Source organism: Sceloporus occidentalis, unplaced genomic scaffold (assembly GCF_023333645.1).
Source record: "Sceloporus occidentalis isolate IW3139 unplaced genomic scaffold, rSceOcc1.0.p SCAF_4, whole genome shotgun sequence".
Taxonomy (NCBI): domain Eukaryota; kingdom Metazoa; phylum Chordata; class Lepidosauria; order Squamata; family Phrynosomatidae; genus Sceloporus; species Sceloporus occidentalis.
This window is the reverse complement of record NW_028316984.1, coordinates 60,932,690-60,953,850: the sequence shown is the minus strand read 5'-3', so window position 1 is coordinate 60,953,850 and position 21,161 is coordinate 60,932,690. Positions and strand designations below refer to the sequence as shown.

The window sequence follows — 21,161 nt, the reverse complement described above, 5'->3', positions numbered from 1 at the left end:
CACTCTCTCAGTCTCAGAGGATGGCAATAGCAAACCTCTCTGAAGAAACGTGCCACAAAAAAACCATTATAGGGTTGCATTAAGGTCACCATAAGTAAAAAAGTACTTGGAGCTAAACAACAACAACATCAAATCCCCCACACCACTGACAGGACATGATTGCATGTTCAGTTAAACATTATTTAAATACTGCAACTATGACGATGTTGTTTACTGCTCCTTAGGAGAGCAGTCTGAGAAACTACTGATTCTTTATCCATGGAGTCAACTATCCACAGTTTGAAAATATTCACAAAAATGCCAAAAAGCAAACCTTGATTTTGCCATGTTACATAAGGGATACCATTTTACTCCATCTGAGGATTTTATTTTTCTATCCATGGAGTGTGTGTGTGTGTTTGTGTGTGTGTGTGTGTGTCTACTGGAATCAAGGTGCAGTGGATACAAAGGGACCACTGTATGTTTTCAAATTTCCAAAGTCACAGATGGTCTTGGCATTTCACCAAATTTTTTTTAAAAAAACAACAACCAGGCAATACATAATACAGTCAGCCCTCCATATCCACGGATTCTTTATCCACAGATTCAACCATCCACTTCTTGAACACACACACACATATAATATATATAAATTCCAGAAAGCCAACCTTGATTTTGACATATTATATAATGGACACCATTTTATTATGCCATTGTACCTAATGGGACTTGAGCATTCGTGGATTTTGGTAGCCAATGAGGTCCTGGAACCAAACCCCAGCAGACACCAATGGTCCACTGAGCAAGGTAAGTCATGTAGACCTCTCCTCTAACCTATCAGTGCCACTTCATTTGCTATGTCTGTCATCTAAACCTGAGTGAGTGGCTTCATTCTCAATCAGCTGAGGTAGCTTAACTTATGGAAGCAACATAGCTTAACTCTAATTCTGCCTAGAGAAGGCTGTTCATCAGTAAGGAGAGCTTCAGTCAGCTAAGCAGCCAAGAGGACAGTCAGAAGCCAAGGAAGTGTTTTTAAGATGAGACAGCTCAACACTCACAGGCAGGTTATAAATTGCTTACTTGCAGATATGTTTTTACAGAAAATGAAAACATAGAATGCATTAAAATAATAGCATCAACTGAACTAGGCAACAATCTAAGGCCCAATTCCCACTTATTTCTTGATTCGATTCCTGAACTGACCCCTGAAACCGGTCCAGCAAACAGAATGGTTTCCACTATGTTTGTGCCAGTTTCAAGAATCAGTGCAGGAAGCAACAGCTGCGACCTCCCCGCCATGCCTCCCTCTATCGTCCTGGCCATACCAGTAGGCCAGGGGCGGAGGACAGGCCGAGGCGGAAGGAGAGAGGCAGGCTGGGAGGACAGAGGAGTGAGGACAGAGCAGGCACGGAGGTATGGCCGGGAAAGCCGCTGCCAGTGGGAACCAGGGCAGATTCGAATCCATCTGGTTTCCACTTGGGCTGAATCAATTTATTTCTAAATAAACTGATTCAGCCCAAAAAATCCACCCCATTTTACCAGTGTCTTTTTGACGTGGGTTAAATGGGTAAAAACCATCCCCCCCCCCTTTTCAAATTGCTTCAGCGATTCGAATTAAGTGAGAACCATGGTGGTTTAAACCGAATCATTTAGAATCATGATCTGGTCTTAACCATAGTGGGAACAAGGCCTAAAATGAAAGAAAAGAGAGAATAATAAATTAACTGTTACAACATGTATTAAATAATACATCTCAAAGGTGAAAATATATAAACGAAAGAAAAGGGGAATATAATACATGTCTCCTAATTAACATGTCTGCCTCTCTAATATTCTACTTTAAATGCATAAGCTATGAGGATATGTTTGAATACACAGAATGCACTAGTAACCTCTTGGCAGACTACTTGTTAGACTACCGGCAGGCTTTTTAACATATAGTCAGGACAGTAAGGGTTGTTCGATAGTGGAACAAACTCCCTCGGAGTGTAGTGGAGTCTCCCTCCTTGGAGGTCTTCAAACGGAGGCTGGATGGCCATCTGTCGGGGATGCTTTGATTTGGATTTCCTGCATGGCAGGGGGTTGGACTGGATGGCCCTTGTGGTCTCTTCCAACTCTATGATTCTATATGGGGTTGTTTCAGAGATGTTCTTAACTTTGTGAGTTTTTCTTGATTTTATAGTATTTTTACTAGATAATTTTAATTGTTTTTAAATTTTTATTATGATGTTTTACTAATCTTTTGTCTTATGAGCCGCCTTGGGTCCCTTGTTGAGAGAAAGTCGGCACAGAAGTGAAATAAATACTCTAAGTGCTGTACATGGGGCTGCCCTTGAAGTATATTCAGAGGCTGCAGCGAGGGCAAAGGACAGCAGCTTGACTGCTGACTGGAATGTCATATAGAGAACATACCATGCAAATATTGAATGAATAGCATTGGCTGCCAATACAATTCCAGTTTAAATTCAAGATGCTTATGATAACATTTAAAGCCTTAAATATAATAATAATATAATAATAAGGATTTATTTATAGCCCCCCAATCATGTAGAATCAGGGCGCGTTACAACAATAAAGAAAAACAATATAACAATAAGAAACTACAACACAATACAAATCAGTTAATGGTCAGATAAAGTACAAGATTGCAGAATAAATATAAAAAATACAGCGAACATAATCCAAAAGTACATTATTTAGTGAGAAAATCCACAGTCACTGCTGCGCTGTGTTCACTGCATTACACTCCCTCTCTTCAACAGGATATTTTGTGACAGGAGAAAATGCATACAAATGGCACAGCATCTACCTGTTATGTTTAAATTGTTGGCTTTATTGTGGCTGTTAAAAGAAAAAGGATGTTGAAGCTAAACAAAGCAGAACAAGGAATGTGTAGTTTTAATTCCCGTTAAGGAAAGCATGTTATTCTCTTGACAAACATCCTCTGCCTGATGCAGTCTCCATGCATCTAGGGAAGTAGACCAAAGTCAAATCTGCACTGCAGAAATAGTGCAGTTTGACACCACTTTAACTATTGTGGCTCAATGCTATGGAATTCTGGGATTTGTAGTTTAGTGAGCTATTTAGCCTTCTCTGTCAGAGAGTCCTGGTGCCATAACAAACTGCAGATACCAGGATTCCATAAGATGAAACCATGGCAGTTAAAGCAGTATCAAGCTGCTTTATTTGTGCAGTGCAGATTAGAACCAAGTCTATGAAAGCTTTTGCTACAACGTCTTTTGCAGTTTTTCTCAAAGATGCTATAAGATCCCTTTTCATAATCTCTGTCAGAGACTCTTGTCATGCTTTAAAAGCCAACACATTTATTGTGGCATCAGCGTTTCTAACCAAGATCCCATTTTATATGATTTTTTATAGGGATTCATAAGGTGATATCCTCATCTGATGCGGCAGGGGTCTTTCTTTACGAAAGTTCTCTGCCAAACTAAATATATAAAAATTTGGTGAATACCATCTACAACCTTCCAAACCTTAACTTTTGTAACCTTCCTAGCTTTAATGTAACTGTGGCTAATAAGGTTTCCTTATCAAACCCGTCGAGTTTTGTCCTGGGTGTCTAAAGTAGAGTTTATGGATTTTGCTGCTGGCAAAATATCTGGGTAAGAATTTGAAATAAAGGAGCAAGAGTGCAAGTTGTGTCCACACTGTAGCATTAAAGCAGTCTGACACCATGACTCCATCCTACACAATCCTGAGTTTGTAGTTTGATGAGGTAGGAAAGCTCTGTGAGCCATGGGACCGTTAAAGCTATGTCAAACTGCTTTAATTCTGCAGTGTGGATGCACTCACAGACTGCATCCGCAGTGCAGAAATATTGCAGTCTGACACTGCTTTCACTGCAATGGCTCCATGGGTAGTTTGTTGTGGCACCAGAGCTCTCTGACTGAGAAGGCTGAATCTCTCACAAAACTACAGATCCCAAAATTCCATAGCTTTGGGCCAGGGCAGTTAAAGTGGTGACAAACTGGATTATTTCTGCAGTGTGGATGCAACCTCAGAGACTGCATAAATAATGCAGTTTGACACCACTTTTAACTTCCATGGGTGCGTCCTATGAAATCATGGGATTTGCAGTTCAGTGAGGGGCCAGAGCTTTCTGACAGAGAAGGCTGAACGCCTCATCAAACTACAAATCCCGTAGGACTCCACAGAACAGAGCCATGAAATCATTAAAGCGGTGTCAAACCACTTTAATTCTGCAGTGAAGGGACAGCTGAAGACGTTGTTCGTTTTACGATATTATTTTAATAGTTTCCTTTTCTGAAAATGGTGGTCATTTAATAGCTTCTTTACTTAAAGCGTGTCTGTGTGTGTCCACTCTATTTCACTACTCTCTTATAGTGCTGCTATTCTGCTTTGACTGCTCTGCGAAATAATTTGTTTAGGCCAAAGGCAAACCCCAACATACTTAAACACTTGGTAGCTTTTAATGTACTGTAGTGCTAACCATAATGATTTTGGCACTACTGTATATTACTGCACTACCCTCTTATAGTGCTGCTATTCCACTTTGACTGCTCTGCCTGCCTCCTGTTGCATTCTGGGGTTTGTAGTTCAGTGGGGCCTAAGAGCTCTCTGGCTGAGAATTCTAAATGCCATTCCTTAAACTGCAAATCCCAGAATGCAACAGGAGGCATCCAAAGCAGTTACAGTGGAATAGCAGAGCTATAATAAGAGTGCAGTGTGGTAATCTAGTGTGCTGTGTGCCTAGTCCAGGCAGTTCTCGACCCTAAGGCAACCCTAGCCTCCTGGGGCCTTCTTGGCAAGATTTGTTCAGAGAGGGCCTAAGAGTCCACTGGTCTCCAAACTCTGCTCTTCAAGGGCTTTTGGACTTCAGCTCCCAGAATCCCAGACTCTTGGGCCAACATGGCCGAGGCTTCTGGGAGCTGAAGTCCAAAAAAACCTCTTAAAGAAGGGGTTTTGTTTGGTGCCCCTGGCTTATGCCTTTGCCTTCCCCTGAGGCTGAGAGAGTGTGGCCCAGTGGTCCCCAAACTGTGTCCCTGAAGACATTTTGGACTTCATCTCCCAGAAGCCTCCGCCATGTTATCCAATAGACTGGGATTCTGGGAGCTGAAGTCCAAAAGCCCTTAAAGAGCACAGTTTGGGGGCCTTCACGCTGGTCTTCAAGGAGGCTTGTGGAGCGGGGCCTTTGCCAGCCGCCGCCTTCCCTTCCCTCCCCTCCCTTCAACTATAGTCTATTAGCCCTCCTTCCCAGAATCCCTTTCGGGACTGGGACGCGACGTCTTTGGCGGCAGAGGGCTGCGCAAAATGGCGGCCGACAGTGAAGTAAGTGGCGGCTCCTCACTCAGGATCCCTCTTCTTCACCTCGGAGCGGGAGCGGGAGGAGGAGGGGGAGGGAGGCCCCTCGGGGCTGGGCCCCCAGCAGCCCTCCTTTCCCTTCTGACTCTTTTCTTTTCTTTCTTTCTTTCTTTCTTTCTTTCTTTCTTTCCACAGCCGGAATCCGAAGTCTTCGAGATCACCGACTTCACCACCGCCTCCGAATGGGAGAGGTAAGGGAAGGAGGCCCTGCCTGCCTGCCTGCCTGCCTTCTTTCCTTCCTTCCTTCTCTTCTTTCCTACCATCCTTCCTTCCTTTTCTTCCTTCCTTCTTCCTCCCTTTCTTCCTGCCATCCTTTTCTTCCTTCCTTCCTGCCATCCTTCCTTTTCTTCCTTCCTTCCTTCCTGCCATCCTTCCTTCGTCGCTTCCTTCCTTCCTTCCTTCCTTCCTTCCTTCCTTCCTGCCATCCTTCCTCCTTCCTTCCCTTCCTTCCTTCCTTCCTTCCTTCCTCACTTACTTCCTTTCTCCTTCCTTCCTTTTCTTCCTCCTTCCTTCCTGCCATCTTTCCTTTCCTTCCTTCCTTCCATCCATCCTTCCTCACTTCCTTCCTTTTCTTCCTTTTTTCCTTCCTGCCATCCTTCCTCACTTCCTTCCTTCCTTTCTCCAGGAGTCTTCTCTCGCTCGTCTTTTATGGCTTCCTTAGCACGGCCTCACTTTTTCTTTTCTTCTCTTCTCTTTTCTTTCCCTCCCTCCCTCCCTCCCTCCCTCCTTCCTTTCCTCTTCCTATAATGCAGTTATTTTTCCCTCCTTCTTTGCCACTCTAAAAGTCATTTCTGATTCATGGCAACCCTGTCCCAGGGCTGAGAGAGTGTGACTTGCCCATGGTCTGCCAGTGGGTTTCCATGGCCAAGCAGGGATTCAAACCCTGGCCTTCCAAAGTCAGAGCCCAATGCTCAAACCACTGTTCCATACTATCAAGTGGTTTTCTTGACCACAGGCTTGCCATTGCTGTCTTCGGAGGCTTTTTTCCTATGACAGCCTCCCTTTGCCGCTCTTGAATTGTTTCTGACTTAATATGCCGGCCACAGAGACAGAATCAACTGTAGTGCTAACCAACATGTTTTTTTTAATTAAATTTATTAGATTAAAATACAATAGATATTTACCCTAGATCTTACAAATTTCAACTTTTAAATGCCTCTATATATACACAGTTTTTTTTTTAAATGGAGAAATAATAAACAGTTTAATCTTGAATCTTCATCGGTGCTAACTGGCATGTGTGAACAAATATGGGAAATGAAATGGTAGCTAATAGACTGGAAACAATCAATATACATCCCCATTCAGAAATAAGGAGACACAAAAGACCGTAGCAACTATAGGACCATAGCATTAATCTCCCATACAAGCAAAACCATGCTCAAAATTCACAACATGGACACCAGTCATACTTGGAGAGAGAAATCCCAGAGGTGCAAGCTTTTACCCCTTTCCTATACAGTTATTTTTTTCCTTGTTTGCCACTGGAGGGTTACTGATATGTGCTTTCAAATCTTTTCTGACATATGGTGACCCTGTCACAGGGCTTTCTGAAGCTGAAAGAGTGTGATTTGTCCAAGGCAGCCAGTGGGATTCCATGGCTGAGTGGGGATTCGAACCCTGGTCTCCAGAATCCAGTCAGACAATTACACCACCCTGGAGAGCCTTGGCTTGTAATCTTCAGAGTTCAGGTTCTGGCTGGGAAACCGAAAAGCATTTTCCCTTTGTGCCCTGCAAAGAACCTGCCAAAGCTGCTTTTTTCAGGATGGCTGGGCTCCTGAATTTAGGGAGTTGAGGATGGAGGAGGAAAGGTATACTCATAGCAACATCTGTGAGAAGCACCTCCTTCAGTTTTGGAGGGGCAGCCTTAGAGTGAACCAGCCTTTCTTGGGTAGCAGGTCACATACTCTTAGCCTTAGGGGAAGGCAATGGCAAACCACCTCTGCACTAATCTTGCCAAGAATAGCCCCTGATGCATTCACCTTAAGGTGGCCATAAGTCAAAAATGACTTGAAGACACACAACAACAATGAATATAAAGTATGCATTTGGAATGCCAGTGTTTATCAGATAATCTTGGCAAACAGGAGAAACCCCCAATTTTGGAGAGGTACCAATTTAGCAGAGAGCCAACATGGTGTAGTGGTTTGGGTGTTGGGCTAAGACTCTTGAGACCAGGGTTCAAAGCCATGCTTGGCCATGAAAACTCACTAGGTGATCTAGAGCAAGTCACACACTCTCTCAGCCTCACAGGATGGCCATGGCAAACCCCCTCTGAACAAATCTTGCCAAGAAAACCCTATGACAGGTTCACTTTGGGGTCACCATAAGTCAGAAATGACTTGAAGGCTCACAACAACAGCAGATTTGATGAGATAGCAAGAATGGGCTTTGTACATATCGTATCACTGAGTTGGGATTTATATTGGTACATGGACCGTTGCAACTGTGGTAGTGTCATAAAAGAATTGTTGCTGTATAGTAGCTAAATCGTGTTAATTCCTGTGGTGAAGAAAGTACCATGCATATAGGCTGTAAGTAAAGAGCAAACCATACTTCATGGGTTTCCCACCCTCCCTTGCTCTGAGAAATTTGAATAGCTGAAATACCTGCATTAAAAAAAAACCCTAAACTTGAAATGTTATTGTGTATGGTTGTCAACTTGGTTAACTTAAAGAATGTGTCAAATCAGTACTGTTTCTGCCTCAGTTGTGCATTGTTGAATTTTACCAGCCCTCTGATTTGCAGGTAGCATTGTTAAATCTAATTTAGAATCATAAACTTGGAAGAGACCCCAAGGGCCATCCAGTCAAAACCCCTGCCATGCAGGAGCACAAAATCAAAGCATCCCTGATAGATGGCTATCCAGTCTCTGTTTAAAGACCTCCATTAGGAGGAGACTCCTCCTAATGTTGAGGTGGAATCCCCTTTCCTGTAGCTTCACTGCTGACTGGTTGCTCTGTATCCTAGTCTCTAAGGCAGCAGAAACAATTTACAGAACAATGTAAAAACAGACACCCCTTTACTTTGTCATAGGAAAAAATACCAATTGTTTTAGGTAGTAGTTGCATATTTAGCAGGGTACACCAGAGATAATTTCTTCTTAGTGAATGATTATAGAATGGTGGGCAGCCTACAAGCTTGTAAGCAAAAAGATTTGTTCTCAAATGTATAAAATATGTACTTATGAGAAGTACATAATAAAGCATGTTATAATGTCCATTGTCTGTTTTAACTGTGAATCTACTCTAAGAAGTTTTTGCTGGAAATCTATCTGATATGGGGTTCTTCAGCACTTCTTATATGCCAGCTTGTGTATATGCTTTCAAGCTTCCTGTTAATGGATGGTGACCCCATGAATTTCATCATGTTTTCTTAGGCAAGGAATACTCAGAGGTGGTTTTGGCAGTTCTTTCTTTTGAAATGTAGCCTATAGTCCTTGATATTCATTAATGGTGTCCCATCCAAGTACTAACTGGGGCTGAACATGCATGCATGGAAATAGGTGAGCCTTAAGAGCGTAGTCTTATGCATGTGTTGCTTTTGTGTCCCTTTAAATCATTTTAGACTTATGGCGACCTTAGGCGAATCCATCATGGGGTTTTCTTGGCAAGATTTGTTTAGAGGGGGTTTGCTACCTGTTTTGTCCCAAGAGCGCTGCCATGGACTTTGGGTGTAGTAAGGCCTCTGGCTCTCGGGATCACAGCCAGAACAAAAGACTTGTCCACAAATTTCTTAAGTTTCAAAAGCTTTACTGGTTATAAACACAAATAACATGAAACTGATTTCTTCTTTCTCAATAGTCCTTCCTAAATACCTTGCTCTCTTCTTGATGGATTCTATCTTTCTTCTTCTTCTAGGACTATCTTTCTTCTTTTGTGGACTTATCTTTTTGTCAAAGGAAAATACTCTCTCCAGGTCTGACTTGGCTGAAATCTTACTACACACAGAAACTAACTAGAGGGAGACAGCATAAGACCCTGGGATTTCCCACAATCCTTGTCTTTCTTAAAGCTATAGACCTGTATTTCCCCTCTTAAACTAATACTGTATATAGAAAACCTAATATAATCTTAACTAAATATATGTCTCAAGAACATCAAAGATGCTCTGGAGGCATGACACTACCTCCTTTCCCTGAGATAGCAGAAATCCTAAGCATTAGCACCTAGATGTGTTAGCCTGTTTTTTGGCCTATTTTGGCAATTCCCATGATCATTCCAGCCCATGATCTGCATTGGAGTGAGGGGTAGAGTAATGTGTCTGCTAATTCTCAAACAAGTGTCCGAAACAACTTGTAAAGAGGTCAGAGTAGATTAGGTTCTTATAATGTGGTCTGTGTAGGGATAACCTTAAAGATTGTCTGTTATCTTTAGGAATAACACAAGCATTGCATGATAATAATGTCAAAGTGACAACTTTTTCATTAGGTTTATTTCCAGAGTTGAAGAGGTTTTGAATGACTGGAAACTTATTGGCGTTTCATCAGGCAAACCTTTGGAAAAGGTAAGGACATCTGTTTCTGATTAATTGTGGGACCAATACAAATGTAACATTCCTAATCTCTTAACCAAATATAGGAAAAAATAAAATAAATCAGTAGATAGATGAGAAAGAATAACAAGAAAATGAGGGAACTAATTGATAGGATTAGGGACAATGAACACATGAAGTCTTAGTAGAACAGGACTACCTTTCTGTCTTGAACTAAGGCCTAGTAAGGATAGAAAGATATTCCTATTCTGTTTGATCTTGACTAGAGGGCATATGATCCACTAGATATGCTGGAATTCCAATTTCTATTTATTTGTGTTGAGACATAATGGAAGTAATAGTTTGTCTACACCAGGAGGGCAGTGATTCTCTATCCCATGTTAGATTTTGCAGAGTTGTATAGAAAACTTGCAGATACTTTTCGGAAGCAGCAGTGGACTTATAGTAATTCATATGACATGTACATTAAAGCCGTATTGCAGATTATTTTACCAATGTATAATTAATGTGTGCACTGTTTGGTATGCAGGGTGTATATACCACTGAAACATGGGAGGAGAAATCGGATGAGATTGCTTTTGCTGATTTCCGTTTCTCTGTAACGCATCATTACCTTGTGCAAGAATCCAGTGACAAAGATGCAAAAGAAGAACTAGTGGAAGGTAGCCACATTTTCTAATGCTAAAATCTTCTGAGTTAATGGTGTTTCTGTTTTATTATTATGAGGCACAATGGACCGGAACAGACTGCCCGAAAAGGGCGGATTGGGGCAGCTGCAGCACTGCTCAGCCGCAGCACTGTGGCAACCACATGCTGCGGTCGCAATCCACCATGGAGCTGGCCCAAAAAGAAGCAGAAGAGATATGCTCCTATTTGAGCTGGTAAAAAGCTGCCTTAGGCAGCGTGGCTGCAACTCCAGGGTGGCTTCACGCTGCTCCGACGGTGTGCAGAGTATAAACACTGCGCCCCAGGAATGTCTTGAAGCCATCCACATCTGGTTGGTCAGGGTAGCTTCCGGACATCTTGTGGGTGTGTGGAGTCTAAATGTCACACCCCTAAGCTTCCCAGAAGCCGGCTTTACCAGCCAGTCTGTTCCAACCCAATAGCACTTTACTTTCCTGGAAACACTGATACATAAAAACAGATGGTTTCCTTTTCAGTTTATAGAAACTTGTAAGATATTAGTGGCCTGATCTTGAGCATTTCTTTTAAAGTGATATAGAATGTGTCCACACTACAGAAATAATCCAGTTTGACCCCACTTTAACTGCCATGGCTCAGTTCTGTAGAATTCTGGGAATTGTAGTTTGCTATGGCACTAGAGCTCTCTGACAGAAAGCTAAATGGTTCACAGAACTACCTTTCCCAGAATTCTATAGCATTTAGCTATGGCAGTTAAAGTGCTGTCAAACTAGATTATATCATCAGTGTGGATGCATCCATAAAAAGATAAAGGAGCTTAAATTTAGTCATTCAGAGGCTTTACAGACTGGCCATTAGGTCCAGCCCGGGCGGAGTTGGGGCATGGTGACCATGTGACACATGCCCGGACTCTGCCCCCAGTCTGGTGTGATGGCGTGTGCCGCTCCACACAGTGTGCAGCATCATGGTGCTTATCTGGCACTGCATGTACATGACTCAGCACCAGAGGACGTGGAAACGCTGTGCACTGGCGGCTATGGCACCCTTTCCAGGGTGCAAAAAGAAGCCGCTTTTTGTGCTGCAGAAAAGAGATCGGAGCCGCAGCATGGAGTTGCCGCAGCCTTGATCCAGCACTAAAAGGGGTGGTCTATTGAGCCCCTCAGTCTTCTTTTCCAGTTCAGTATTGTAGGTAAAATAAATTTACCTTCAATTCTACTTGTAATAAAGAATAGACTGTTTTGTGAAAACTATTTCTAGGATTGCTTATTCTTTAAATGGGTGTTGAAGAAATATATCCTGTAACTTAGAGAGTGAAGTTAAATGTTTGTTTAGTCACTGGATGGTTCCTGTTAAACAGGTTTCATAGGTATGGTGAAGTAACAATCCATCTGGGAAATAACTCCTATAATATATGGCAGACCTCAGTACATACAGATCTGAGAAGTAGTAGAAAATATATTAATCTGCATCCTTGCACAGTACACTTTCCCTTATTTATTTCCTCCTACTATTGAGATCTTTATTTTTAGTAGACATTCACAGGTTCCTTCAGTGGGACTTTCTCCCAAGTAAAAGAGTATAAAATTGCAGTCTTTCCTTGTTGCCATGTACAAGCTTCATTGAGAGTCAGTGCCATTGAACTCTATTGAATTTTCAGTAGACGTGGATAGGATTGGACTGTTGCAAACTTTGTATTTTTAGTTCATATGAATTAGAAGCATTTTTATTTGTTTTTGTTTCTCTTTTTCTCCACTTCAGAGTATTGAATCCAAGTGGCTATTTTTAAAAAAGGGTTACCTGAATTGACTACAGGGCTAGATTTTAAATTTAAAAATCAGTTACTTCTCCAAAATTATATAAAATGCTATACTTTCATACACAAAAAAATATGCTCTTATGTGTTTGATCCAAAACACACTGCAGAAGTGAGCCGGTTTGAGATCGCTTTAACTGCCTGGGAATTGTAGTTTATTATGGCACCAGAGCTCTCAGACAGAGAAGGCTAAATGTCTCACAAAATTACAGTTTTTAGAATTCCCTAGCATTGAACTGGGGCAGTTAAAGTGGTCTCAAACTAGATTATTTCTGCAGTGTGTTTTGGCCTGTTGTCAATCAAGAAGTAACACTGGATTTGGTCATCTGTTACCAAGTATGACTCCCAGAGCCAGGTAGGAACCTGTACATGTTTTTAGCACATATTTCCGTGAGGGATCTTTGAACCTTGGCAGTAGTATACCTAGAAGAGCAATGGGCAAATGCTAGCTGTTTGTGGGGCTAAATTAGGAGGGCCATGTCCTCAGCTGTAGATTTCTCTCTCCCACTTCCTCATTGGAAGAGAGAGGCACAACTGCTGCTGCCACCACTGCCAGGCAACCAAACAAGGCAGTGCAGAAGAACCCCCTTGTTTCTGCTATCCCTCGTTCCCATCTCCTTCTTGACTTTGTTGTCTATTCCTCCTCCTCCTCAGCTCTCTGCCTCTTTTTTTTCCTGGCAGGCTGTCTGAAATCAACCACTTCTTTATAGCAGAGCAGATTGCTAGTCATGGCAAAAATGACTGTTTTCTTCAGTTTCCAAGCTAGGAAAAGAAAACTGCAACAACCAGCTGTCTGCTCTGCTGTAAATTGCTGGTTGATTCCCAATTGCTGCCTCTGTGGGTCTTCAGAGCATGCTAGGTGGAAGGGCTATTTTAGCTTTGTGTATAAACCTGCTCATTAGGGATATTACTAACATACATATTTTCAAAACATTTATAGTTTTTTTTAAATGCCATGGGTTGGATTCAGGATCTGCCTTCTTTGGGTGGAAGGTGCCGCTGCTCAATTTTCAGGGAAGATCTGTCCTTAGCCAAGAAACTGCAGCTGAGCTCACTCCATCAGCATGGTTCCTCAACTCTGACCATCATACCACCTTAAATACATCCAATCTCACCTGTTTTCAGAAGTAAGCTGGGGTCAGGCCTGGGTAATACTTGGGGTGGACACCACAGGATATACTAGGGATTTCTAGAAAGAACTAGGAACAATCGTGCCTGGAACCCTGGAGAACTGCTGCCAGTCAGCACTGACAATACTGACCAATAGCCTGAGTAGCCATAAGGCAGATTCCTATGTTTCTTACTCTCTGCGTAGGCTTTTCAGATGTGTTGTCTTGGTTGTAAGGGGTTGGGGGAGTCCACTTCCACAGCCCAGTTGCATACTGCTCAATCTGAATCCACCTTTAGTTTCAGTAAACTTGTTAGTTTTTTTAATGAAAACAATTTTAATCCATTTGTTCTTTGCTAATCCATTTGCATCCCCTATATATAAACATTTTTTCTGATTTCAAATGTGAAGACCTGATGCTTTAAACCTTTTGAATGGTTTTACAGATGCTCTTCCAGTTGCTATGCAGGATCTTCTCTGTATGAATAATGATTTTCCTCCCAGAGCTCACTGCCTAGTGAGATGGTATGTTTGTAATTTAATTTATTATATTTTGCTTCTTCAGTTAAATTATAGTAGCAGCATATATAGATATGTCATATATGACATACAGATATGTCATTTTCAGTAAGAATGACCATTCCTAAGATGATTACATTGTTTGAGTGTCACATGAACAAGGCTGGGCAAACCTTGGGCTTGTCTCTAAAGCCAAATATCAGGATTTTTTCCTTCCTAGACAAACAGTTCTTAGTCTTGTCTGTGGTTTACTGAAAAAAGCAATATTCAGACCATGGTTTGTGAAACTGACTTATTTCAGTAAACCCTAGTTAATTGGATTTGGATATAATGGTAAACTTTGGTAAACTGAAAACAAAAGGATAGGTGACCAGTGTCCTTGGCACTTTGCTGAAGGAGGAAAATGAAAACCCTAGTTGTGTATGAGCTTGAGGCTTGCACATACACATTCATAGAAACTGCTCTTCATGAATATATATGTAGTATTTGAAGATTAACCTGATTAACAATATCATAAATATAATTATAATATTAATCTGGTAGAATTATCTAGAGAACAATGCTGTTGGATAGTATTGTATACTGCTGGATCTAGAGCTGTGCTATCAGATTTTACTAGTGCTGGTGTTCTTAATTTTTATTGAAAAGCTTAACTAGTAAATCTTAGTGTGGAGGACTGCAGGGGAAAGATCAAATCTGTGAAAATCGTTGCCCTGTCCCCCTTCCTCTAGCTGTGAGCTTCTGTTGGAGTGTCTTTTTCTGTTTTGTAGAAGAAAGGGTCAGGTCTGGATCCAGCACATTGCAAATAAATAAAAATATACTTATCTTTAAATTAGGCTTCCCTTGAACAAATATTCTTCTTCTTATTTATTTATATAGCGCTGTAGATTTACACAGCGCAGTACATACAGACAATAAAATCAATAAAAATGAAACCTGCCAGTGGCGTACATTCTACAAAATACATATAAAACAATAGATAGTAATTCAAGATAGAATTAATGGAATAAGAATAAGCAATTGAGAAACAGTATATTTTTGATATTCCAGTACCAAGGCAACACAGTGTGTATTGTAGAATGTAATATTTATAGATAATGTTGTTTCTTTTGTTCTAGGTATGGTCTGCGTGAATTTGTAGTTATTGCACCAGGAGCAAACAATGACGCAATTCTTAGTGAATCGAAATGTAATCTCCTTCTGAGTTCAATTTCTATTGCGTTGGGGAACACAGGATGGTAAGTAAAATTCTACAGATGTTGTTGGTATTTGGCTGTTGTAACATATGCAATTCTAGTGAGTGAAAAATATTTAATTGACAGCAAAAGAACATATAGAGAAAGTTTATGGTTTCAAATATTAAATTGCTGTTGTCTTCTGAACAAAAGGGAAAAGAGCAAAAAGATAAATTTATTTACTTTCTCACATAATATTTCTCTTAAATATACAGACTGTATTCCTAGTCAGAAAATTACATTTCTAGATTGATGATCTGATACTCTCTTTATACTAGGAGAGCAAGCCTTTGCAGTGTGGAATTAATAGTTGTGATCTTTCAGAATTTGAGGAACAGTATTTGTAAACTATGGGCCAAAACACACTGCAGACATAATCTAATTGGAGACCTCTTTGTGTTCTGTTCTAACTCAATGTTAGGGAAGTCTGGGAACTGTAGTTTTGTGAGACATTTAGCCTTCTCTGTCAGCGAGCTTTGGTGCTACAAGAAACTACAGTTAAAGTGGTCTCAAACTGTATTATTTCTGCAGTGTGTTTTAGCCCTATGTCTTGTGTTTTTAAAGTTGAAACGATTTGGAAAGGGTATATAGATAACTGCATATGTATACAGTAGGCGTTCCATATCCACTGTTTCCTTACCACAGACTCAACCATCCACGACTTGAAAATATTTTTAAAAATATATAAATTCTAAAAAGCAAGCTTTGTTTTGCCATTTATATAAGTGACACTATTTTGCTATGCTATTGTATTTAATGGGACTTGAGCATCCACAGATTTTGGCATCTGTCGGGTTTCCTGGAACCAAACCCCAGTGGATACCAAGGGCCCACTGCATAGGATGTGTTTCCTTCTGTGCACTTGGTTTTTAGTTTGTGCACATGTTCTGCAAAATGAAACTTGGCTAGAGTTTTCTAGCACATACACACACTAGGTTAAAATCATTGAAATTAGTGGAACCTAATATTTGTTATGACTAACTTAATTTCTGTAATTTTTCTTTTATATTATTTGACATGGCTGATTGTTCTAACAATCTCAAGCATAGTTTGGACTCCTGGTAAATGGGTTTAGGATATCATGGCAAATTGTGTGGTCTGTTTGCACTCTGGTTCAAATCACACTGCAGAAATAATCCAGTCTGAGACCGCTTTAAGTGCCCTGGCTCAGAGCTAGGGAGCCCTGGGAATTTGTAGTTTATTGTGGCACCAGAGCTGTCTGACAGAGAAAGCTAAATATCTCACAAAACTACAGTTTTCAGAATACCATAGCATTGAACCAGGGCTGTTAAAGTGATCTCAAACAGGATTATTTCTGCAGTGTGTTTTGGATTTTGGTTTGCTAGATTATAGTCTGTTTAAAACATATTTAAACTTCTAAATATTTTGCAGCCAGGTGCCGGTATTTGTGCAAATTCATCACAAGTGGCGAAGAATGTATGTTGGAGAGTGTCAGGGTCCTGGAGTCAGAACAGATTTTGAAATGGTTCATCTTCGCAAAGTGCCCAGTCAGTATACTCATTTATCAGGACTTTTGGACATCTTCAAATCAAAGATTGTAAGTATAACTGTGTGAGTGCACATGCCAAGATTTTCTTCACAAGAGTAGTCAAATGCTTCTTCTACCTGTAACTCTTATATTCAAACCTAGATATTGTACAGGCCAAAGTGAGATGAATATGCATCTTCTGTTAGTTCATGCAGATGGGATGCAAATTCATGGGCACAGGCAGGAACAGCTACAATAATACTTCAGATCTTGTGGACATAATACAGACTTTGGTTTATTCACATGATTTGATGGAAATGTATATGATGCTGTTGGTTTGATCAGGAAGACTTGGACATTTTCCTTATCTCCTCCTATTGATTAGTTTATAGCTGAGGACACCTTTGAGATAGGATGTGAATAATTTGTTGGTACGTAAGGCAATATGTTAATAATAAGCTGGATCGGTTTGAGTTGGTAAGTACCGATGATGTGGACAAGATCCTCGGAAGTGTTCGGAAGACAACCTGCTCTCTCGATCCCTGTCCCTCGTGGCTAGCAGCCCAGGGGGGACCGGCTGTAACTTCATTGTTACGCCGGATTATTAACACATCTCTGAGGGAAGGGCAATTTCCATCTGCTCTTAAATTGGCCATAGTAAAACCTTTATTAAAAAAGCCCTCCCTCGACCCCCTGGTGTATAATAATTATCGGCCAGTTTCACTGCTGCCATTCTTGGGGAAGGTGATCGAGAGGGCGGTTGCAATCCAGCTTCAGGGGGTCTTGGATGAAACGGATTATCTGGACCCATTTCAAACTGGCTTTCGGGCGGGTTATGGGGTTGAGTCGGCCATGGTCGCCTTGGTCGATGATCTCCGTCTGGGCATCGACAGGGGAAGCGTGTCCCTGTTGGTGCTCTTGGACATCTCAGCGGCTTTCGATACCATAGACCATGGTATCCTTCTGGGGCGCCTGGCAGAGGTGGGTATCGGGGGCACTGCGCTCCAGTGGTTCCGGTCCTACCTCTCCGGGAGGTCCCAGATGGTGCAGCTGGGAGACGTGTGCTCCGGCGAGAGGGCCCTTAAAACTGGGGTCCCTCAAGGAGCCATTCTGTCTCCCATGCTATTTAACATTTACATGAAACCGCTGGGAGAGATCATCCGGAGACATGGGGCGCGGGGTTATCAGTACGCTGATGACACCCAAATAATATTCTCTATGTCTCCGACTGATGCAGTGACTGAGGATGGCGTCTCTCCTCTCGTGGCCTGTCTGGAGTCAGTAATGGGCTGGATGAGGGAAAACCGACTCAGGCTGAATCCAGAGAAGACGGAGGTACTCGTGATAGGTTCCCCTGGTCCAGGAATGACGGTGGTTCCACCTGTCCTGAACAGGGTCACGCTCTCTGTGAAGGACTCCGTGCGCAGTCTGGGGGTGCTTCTTGACTCGTCCCTTCACTTGACTGCTCAGGTGAATGCGATGGTCAAGAGCACCTGTCATCAGCTTCGGCTTATTCGCCAGCTGCGCCCGTACCTGGCCCAGAGGGACCTTGAAACTGTGGTACACGCCCTGGTAACCTCGAGACTGGATTTCTGCAATGGACTCTACATGGGGCAACCCTTATACCAAACCCGGAAGCTTCAAATGGTGCAGAACATGGCAGCCAGGCTGGTCACTGGTACGTCCAGGGCCAGCCATATAACACCGGTTTTAAAAGACCTCCATTGGCTGCCCATTCGCTTCTGGGTGCAATATAAGGTGTTGGTGATGACCTATAAAGCCCTAAATGGCTTGGGCCCAGGATACCTGAAGGACCGCCTCTCCCCGTACATTCCGCCCCGCACCCTCAGAACATCTGGGCAGCAACTACTTAGGGTTCCCGGGGCGAGATTGACCTCCACCTCTAGGAGGACCTTTTCCATCACCGCCCCGGCCCTTTGGAATACGCTGCCCATAGAGCTCCGCTCAGCTACCTCCCTGGCCCAATTCAGACGGGATCTGAAGACCTACCTGTTTCAGATAGCATTCCCCGAATAAGGTCCCATAGGCCCCCCCCCGCCGCACAGGCAATGGATTGGCTAACCCGGGGGCTTTTTGTTTTTGTTTCTGTTTTTGCTTTGTGTTATTGTATGATTTATGTAGTTTTTCTGTGGTTTTAATGAATACTGTGTATTTTAAATGTTGTAAACCGCCCTGATCTTATGGAAGGGCGGTATATAAATAAAATTTTTATTATTTATTATTTAATAAACTCATATAAATTTAAAAAAAAATATTTTTCTTTATCTTCCTATTCATTAATGATAGTGGGATTAAGAATGAATGGGGTTTTCTTCTCCTTATTTTGTTTACTTATATGCAACCTTTCTCCCAATATAGGGACCCAAGGCGGTGAACAGAAAGTTTAAAACAATACAATTTAAAAAGAATCCCAAAACATTAAAATGTATAAATATGAAAGTTAAAAAAACAACTAAAATTTAAAAGTTAAAACAGTTATGTATTAAACTATATATAAACCTTAAAATCTGAATTACACAGCATTTATAACCCAACCCTTGTCAGTTTGAAAAATGTTTTTATCTGCTGTCAAAGGGAGAGCAGGGATGGGGCCATACTGGCCTCTCTAGGGATGTAATCATAACAGTTGTTGCTATTAATCTTACTTTTTTAGTTCTTTCCCCTTTTATCATCCTGGAGAAAGATGAAATATCAGTGTGGTCTTTTCTGATGTGTTTAAAGATTTGCTCTTTCTAAATGATAGGCATAGTACATTTGAAATACATGGAGAATTGCATAGTGCATGAGACTGAAACGTTAAATGCTGACTTGAATAAATGGATGAATTGTTGCTGTGTGCCTTCAAGTTGTTTCTGACTTTTGGTGAAGTGTCACAGGGTTTTCTTGGCAAGATTTTTTCAGATCAGGGTTGCCTTTGCCTCCCTTTGAGACTGAGAGAATGTAACTTGCCGAAGAACACCCAGTGGGGATTCAAACCCTGGCCTCCACAGTTGTAGTCCAATGTTCAAACCACTACTCCACATGGTCCTTGGATATTTAGCTCCACTGAGCATACATTTGCTTCACCCAATATTATTTGGTATAATTTCACATTGAGTATTTTATAATGGAGTCCACCCATTCACTGATCAGATCTAGAGTGGGCAATTCATATAAGTATCCAGCAATCATCAGCTGTTTTCTTTCACTTTAATGTACTGAGCTTATGCTGCCAAAGGGACTGAGGGGCATTTGCATGTGCAGTAGAGCTTTCTTTTCCTTTTCTGAACAATAGTCACCACTATTAATCTCAGGCTGCTTCTGGAACTCAAGTAAGCTTCATAGGTTGCTGTGCAATACAAGGAGATAGCTATTTATAGTACGTGTGTCTCCTGCTAGCAGAAATTTTGAGGCCAAAAGAGTCTTGGGTTTCTAATTGCAATAAGTAGACTAGCTTTTTGTTGTGCCAGCTTATTGTAACTTACTTACTTACCAGTTATAATATTAAACTGTTTAATTTGAGTGTTTCGAAAGAAGAATGATGAATGATCTTTATGTACTTGTATCCAATGCAATAAATCATAGCAATATTGGGACTCTGTTCTCAGATATTTCTTTGTGTCCCATTTAGACTAAAACAAAAATGTACAAATCTTGGTCCTAACTTCTTATGGGTTTCTTTATGTATGTCTTCTAGGGCTGCCCATTAACTCCTTTACCTCCAATAACCATAAGCATTAGACTTACATATGTGCTTCAGGACTGGCAGCAGTATTTTTGGCCTCAACAGCCACCAGGTGGGATATTATAATTATAATAATTATTATATTATGTCATGTTATGTTTTGATTATGTGGATATTACAGCTTTATTCCATCAAATTTAGTATATAAAATGATGCAGATAGAAAGAACTATGCTACTAAAGACTTTTGGCAAGACAGGGAGTTAGCAATGTACAAAGAGGGGGTGCTTTGAATCTGATTGGCTGCTTTTATAATTGAAGAGAGTTTGAAAATGGTTCTAGAAATAATAAAGCCATTTTTGATATTTTGGAAGTATATTATCTATTCTGGTATGTGAAAGAGTTCCAGTAACACAGAGACATTCTTGAAGTTAAGTAATCCTTAGTGATATTTTCCTATTGACAGTGAATAATTTGATTTTCTCAGTGGTGTCCTGTTTGCATAATTCTTTTCTGATGTAGAACTCCCTCCCTCACAACAGTGTAGATGTAGGGTGCATCTATACTGCAGAAATAATGCAGCCTATGGAATTCTGGGATTTATAGTTTTACAAGGTATTTAGCTTTCTCTGCCAAAGAGTGCTGGTGGTAAAGTCCCAGGATTCTGTCCGATGGAGCCATGGCAGTTAAAGTGGTGTTAAACTTCATTATTTCTACAGTGTGGATGCATTCGTAGTTACAAACAAATGGTCTCTCATATAAGAATTTCTTGGAAGAGTTCCAACAATCATCATGTGATTTTAAAACATGGTGTGCACTCTCTTTGTGCCTTGTTTTAAAAGAGAAGTTGCTTATTCT

The 21,161-nt window shown here is 41.2% G+C and overlaps 1 protein-coding gene across 2 annotated transcripts in view; it reads left to right on the top strand.

Moving 5' to 3' along the window:
* Positions 1-4,967: 4,967 nt before the first annotated feature.
* The window catches only part of RAB3GAP1 (RAB3 GTPase activating protein catalytic subunit 1), a 41,808-nt gene continuing 25,614 nt past the window's right edge, over positions 4,968-21,161 (top strand). Inside the window, exons 1-8 of one of the 2 annotated variants that reach the window (XM_089520132.1) lie at positions 4,968-5,286; positions 5,455-5,510; positions 9,750-9,825; positions 10,343-10,475; positions 13,823-13,901; positions 15,014-15,133; positions 16,523-16,688; positions 20,317-20,416. In XM_089520132.1, the coding sequence (XP_089376258.1) occupies positions 5,269-5,286; positions 5,455-5,510; positions 9,750-9,825; positions 10,343-10,475; positions 13,823-13,901; positions 15,014-15,133; positions 16,523-16,688; positions 20,317-20,416 (748 nt within the window). In that variant the 5' untranslated portion in view covers positions 4,968-5,268. The remainder of the gene's footprint in view (positions 5,287-5,454; positions 5,511-9,749; positions 9,826-10,342; positions 10,476-13,822; positions 13,902-15,013; positions 15,134-16,522; positions 16,689-20,316; positions 20,417-21,161) is intronic. The other variant, XM_089520130.1, reaches the window with a different exon arrangement.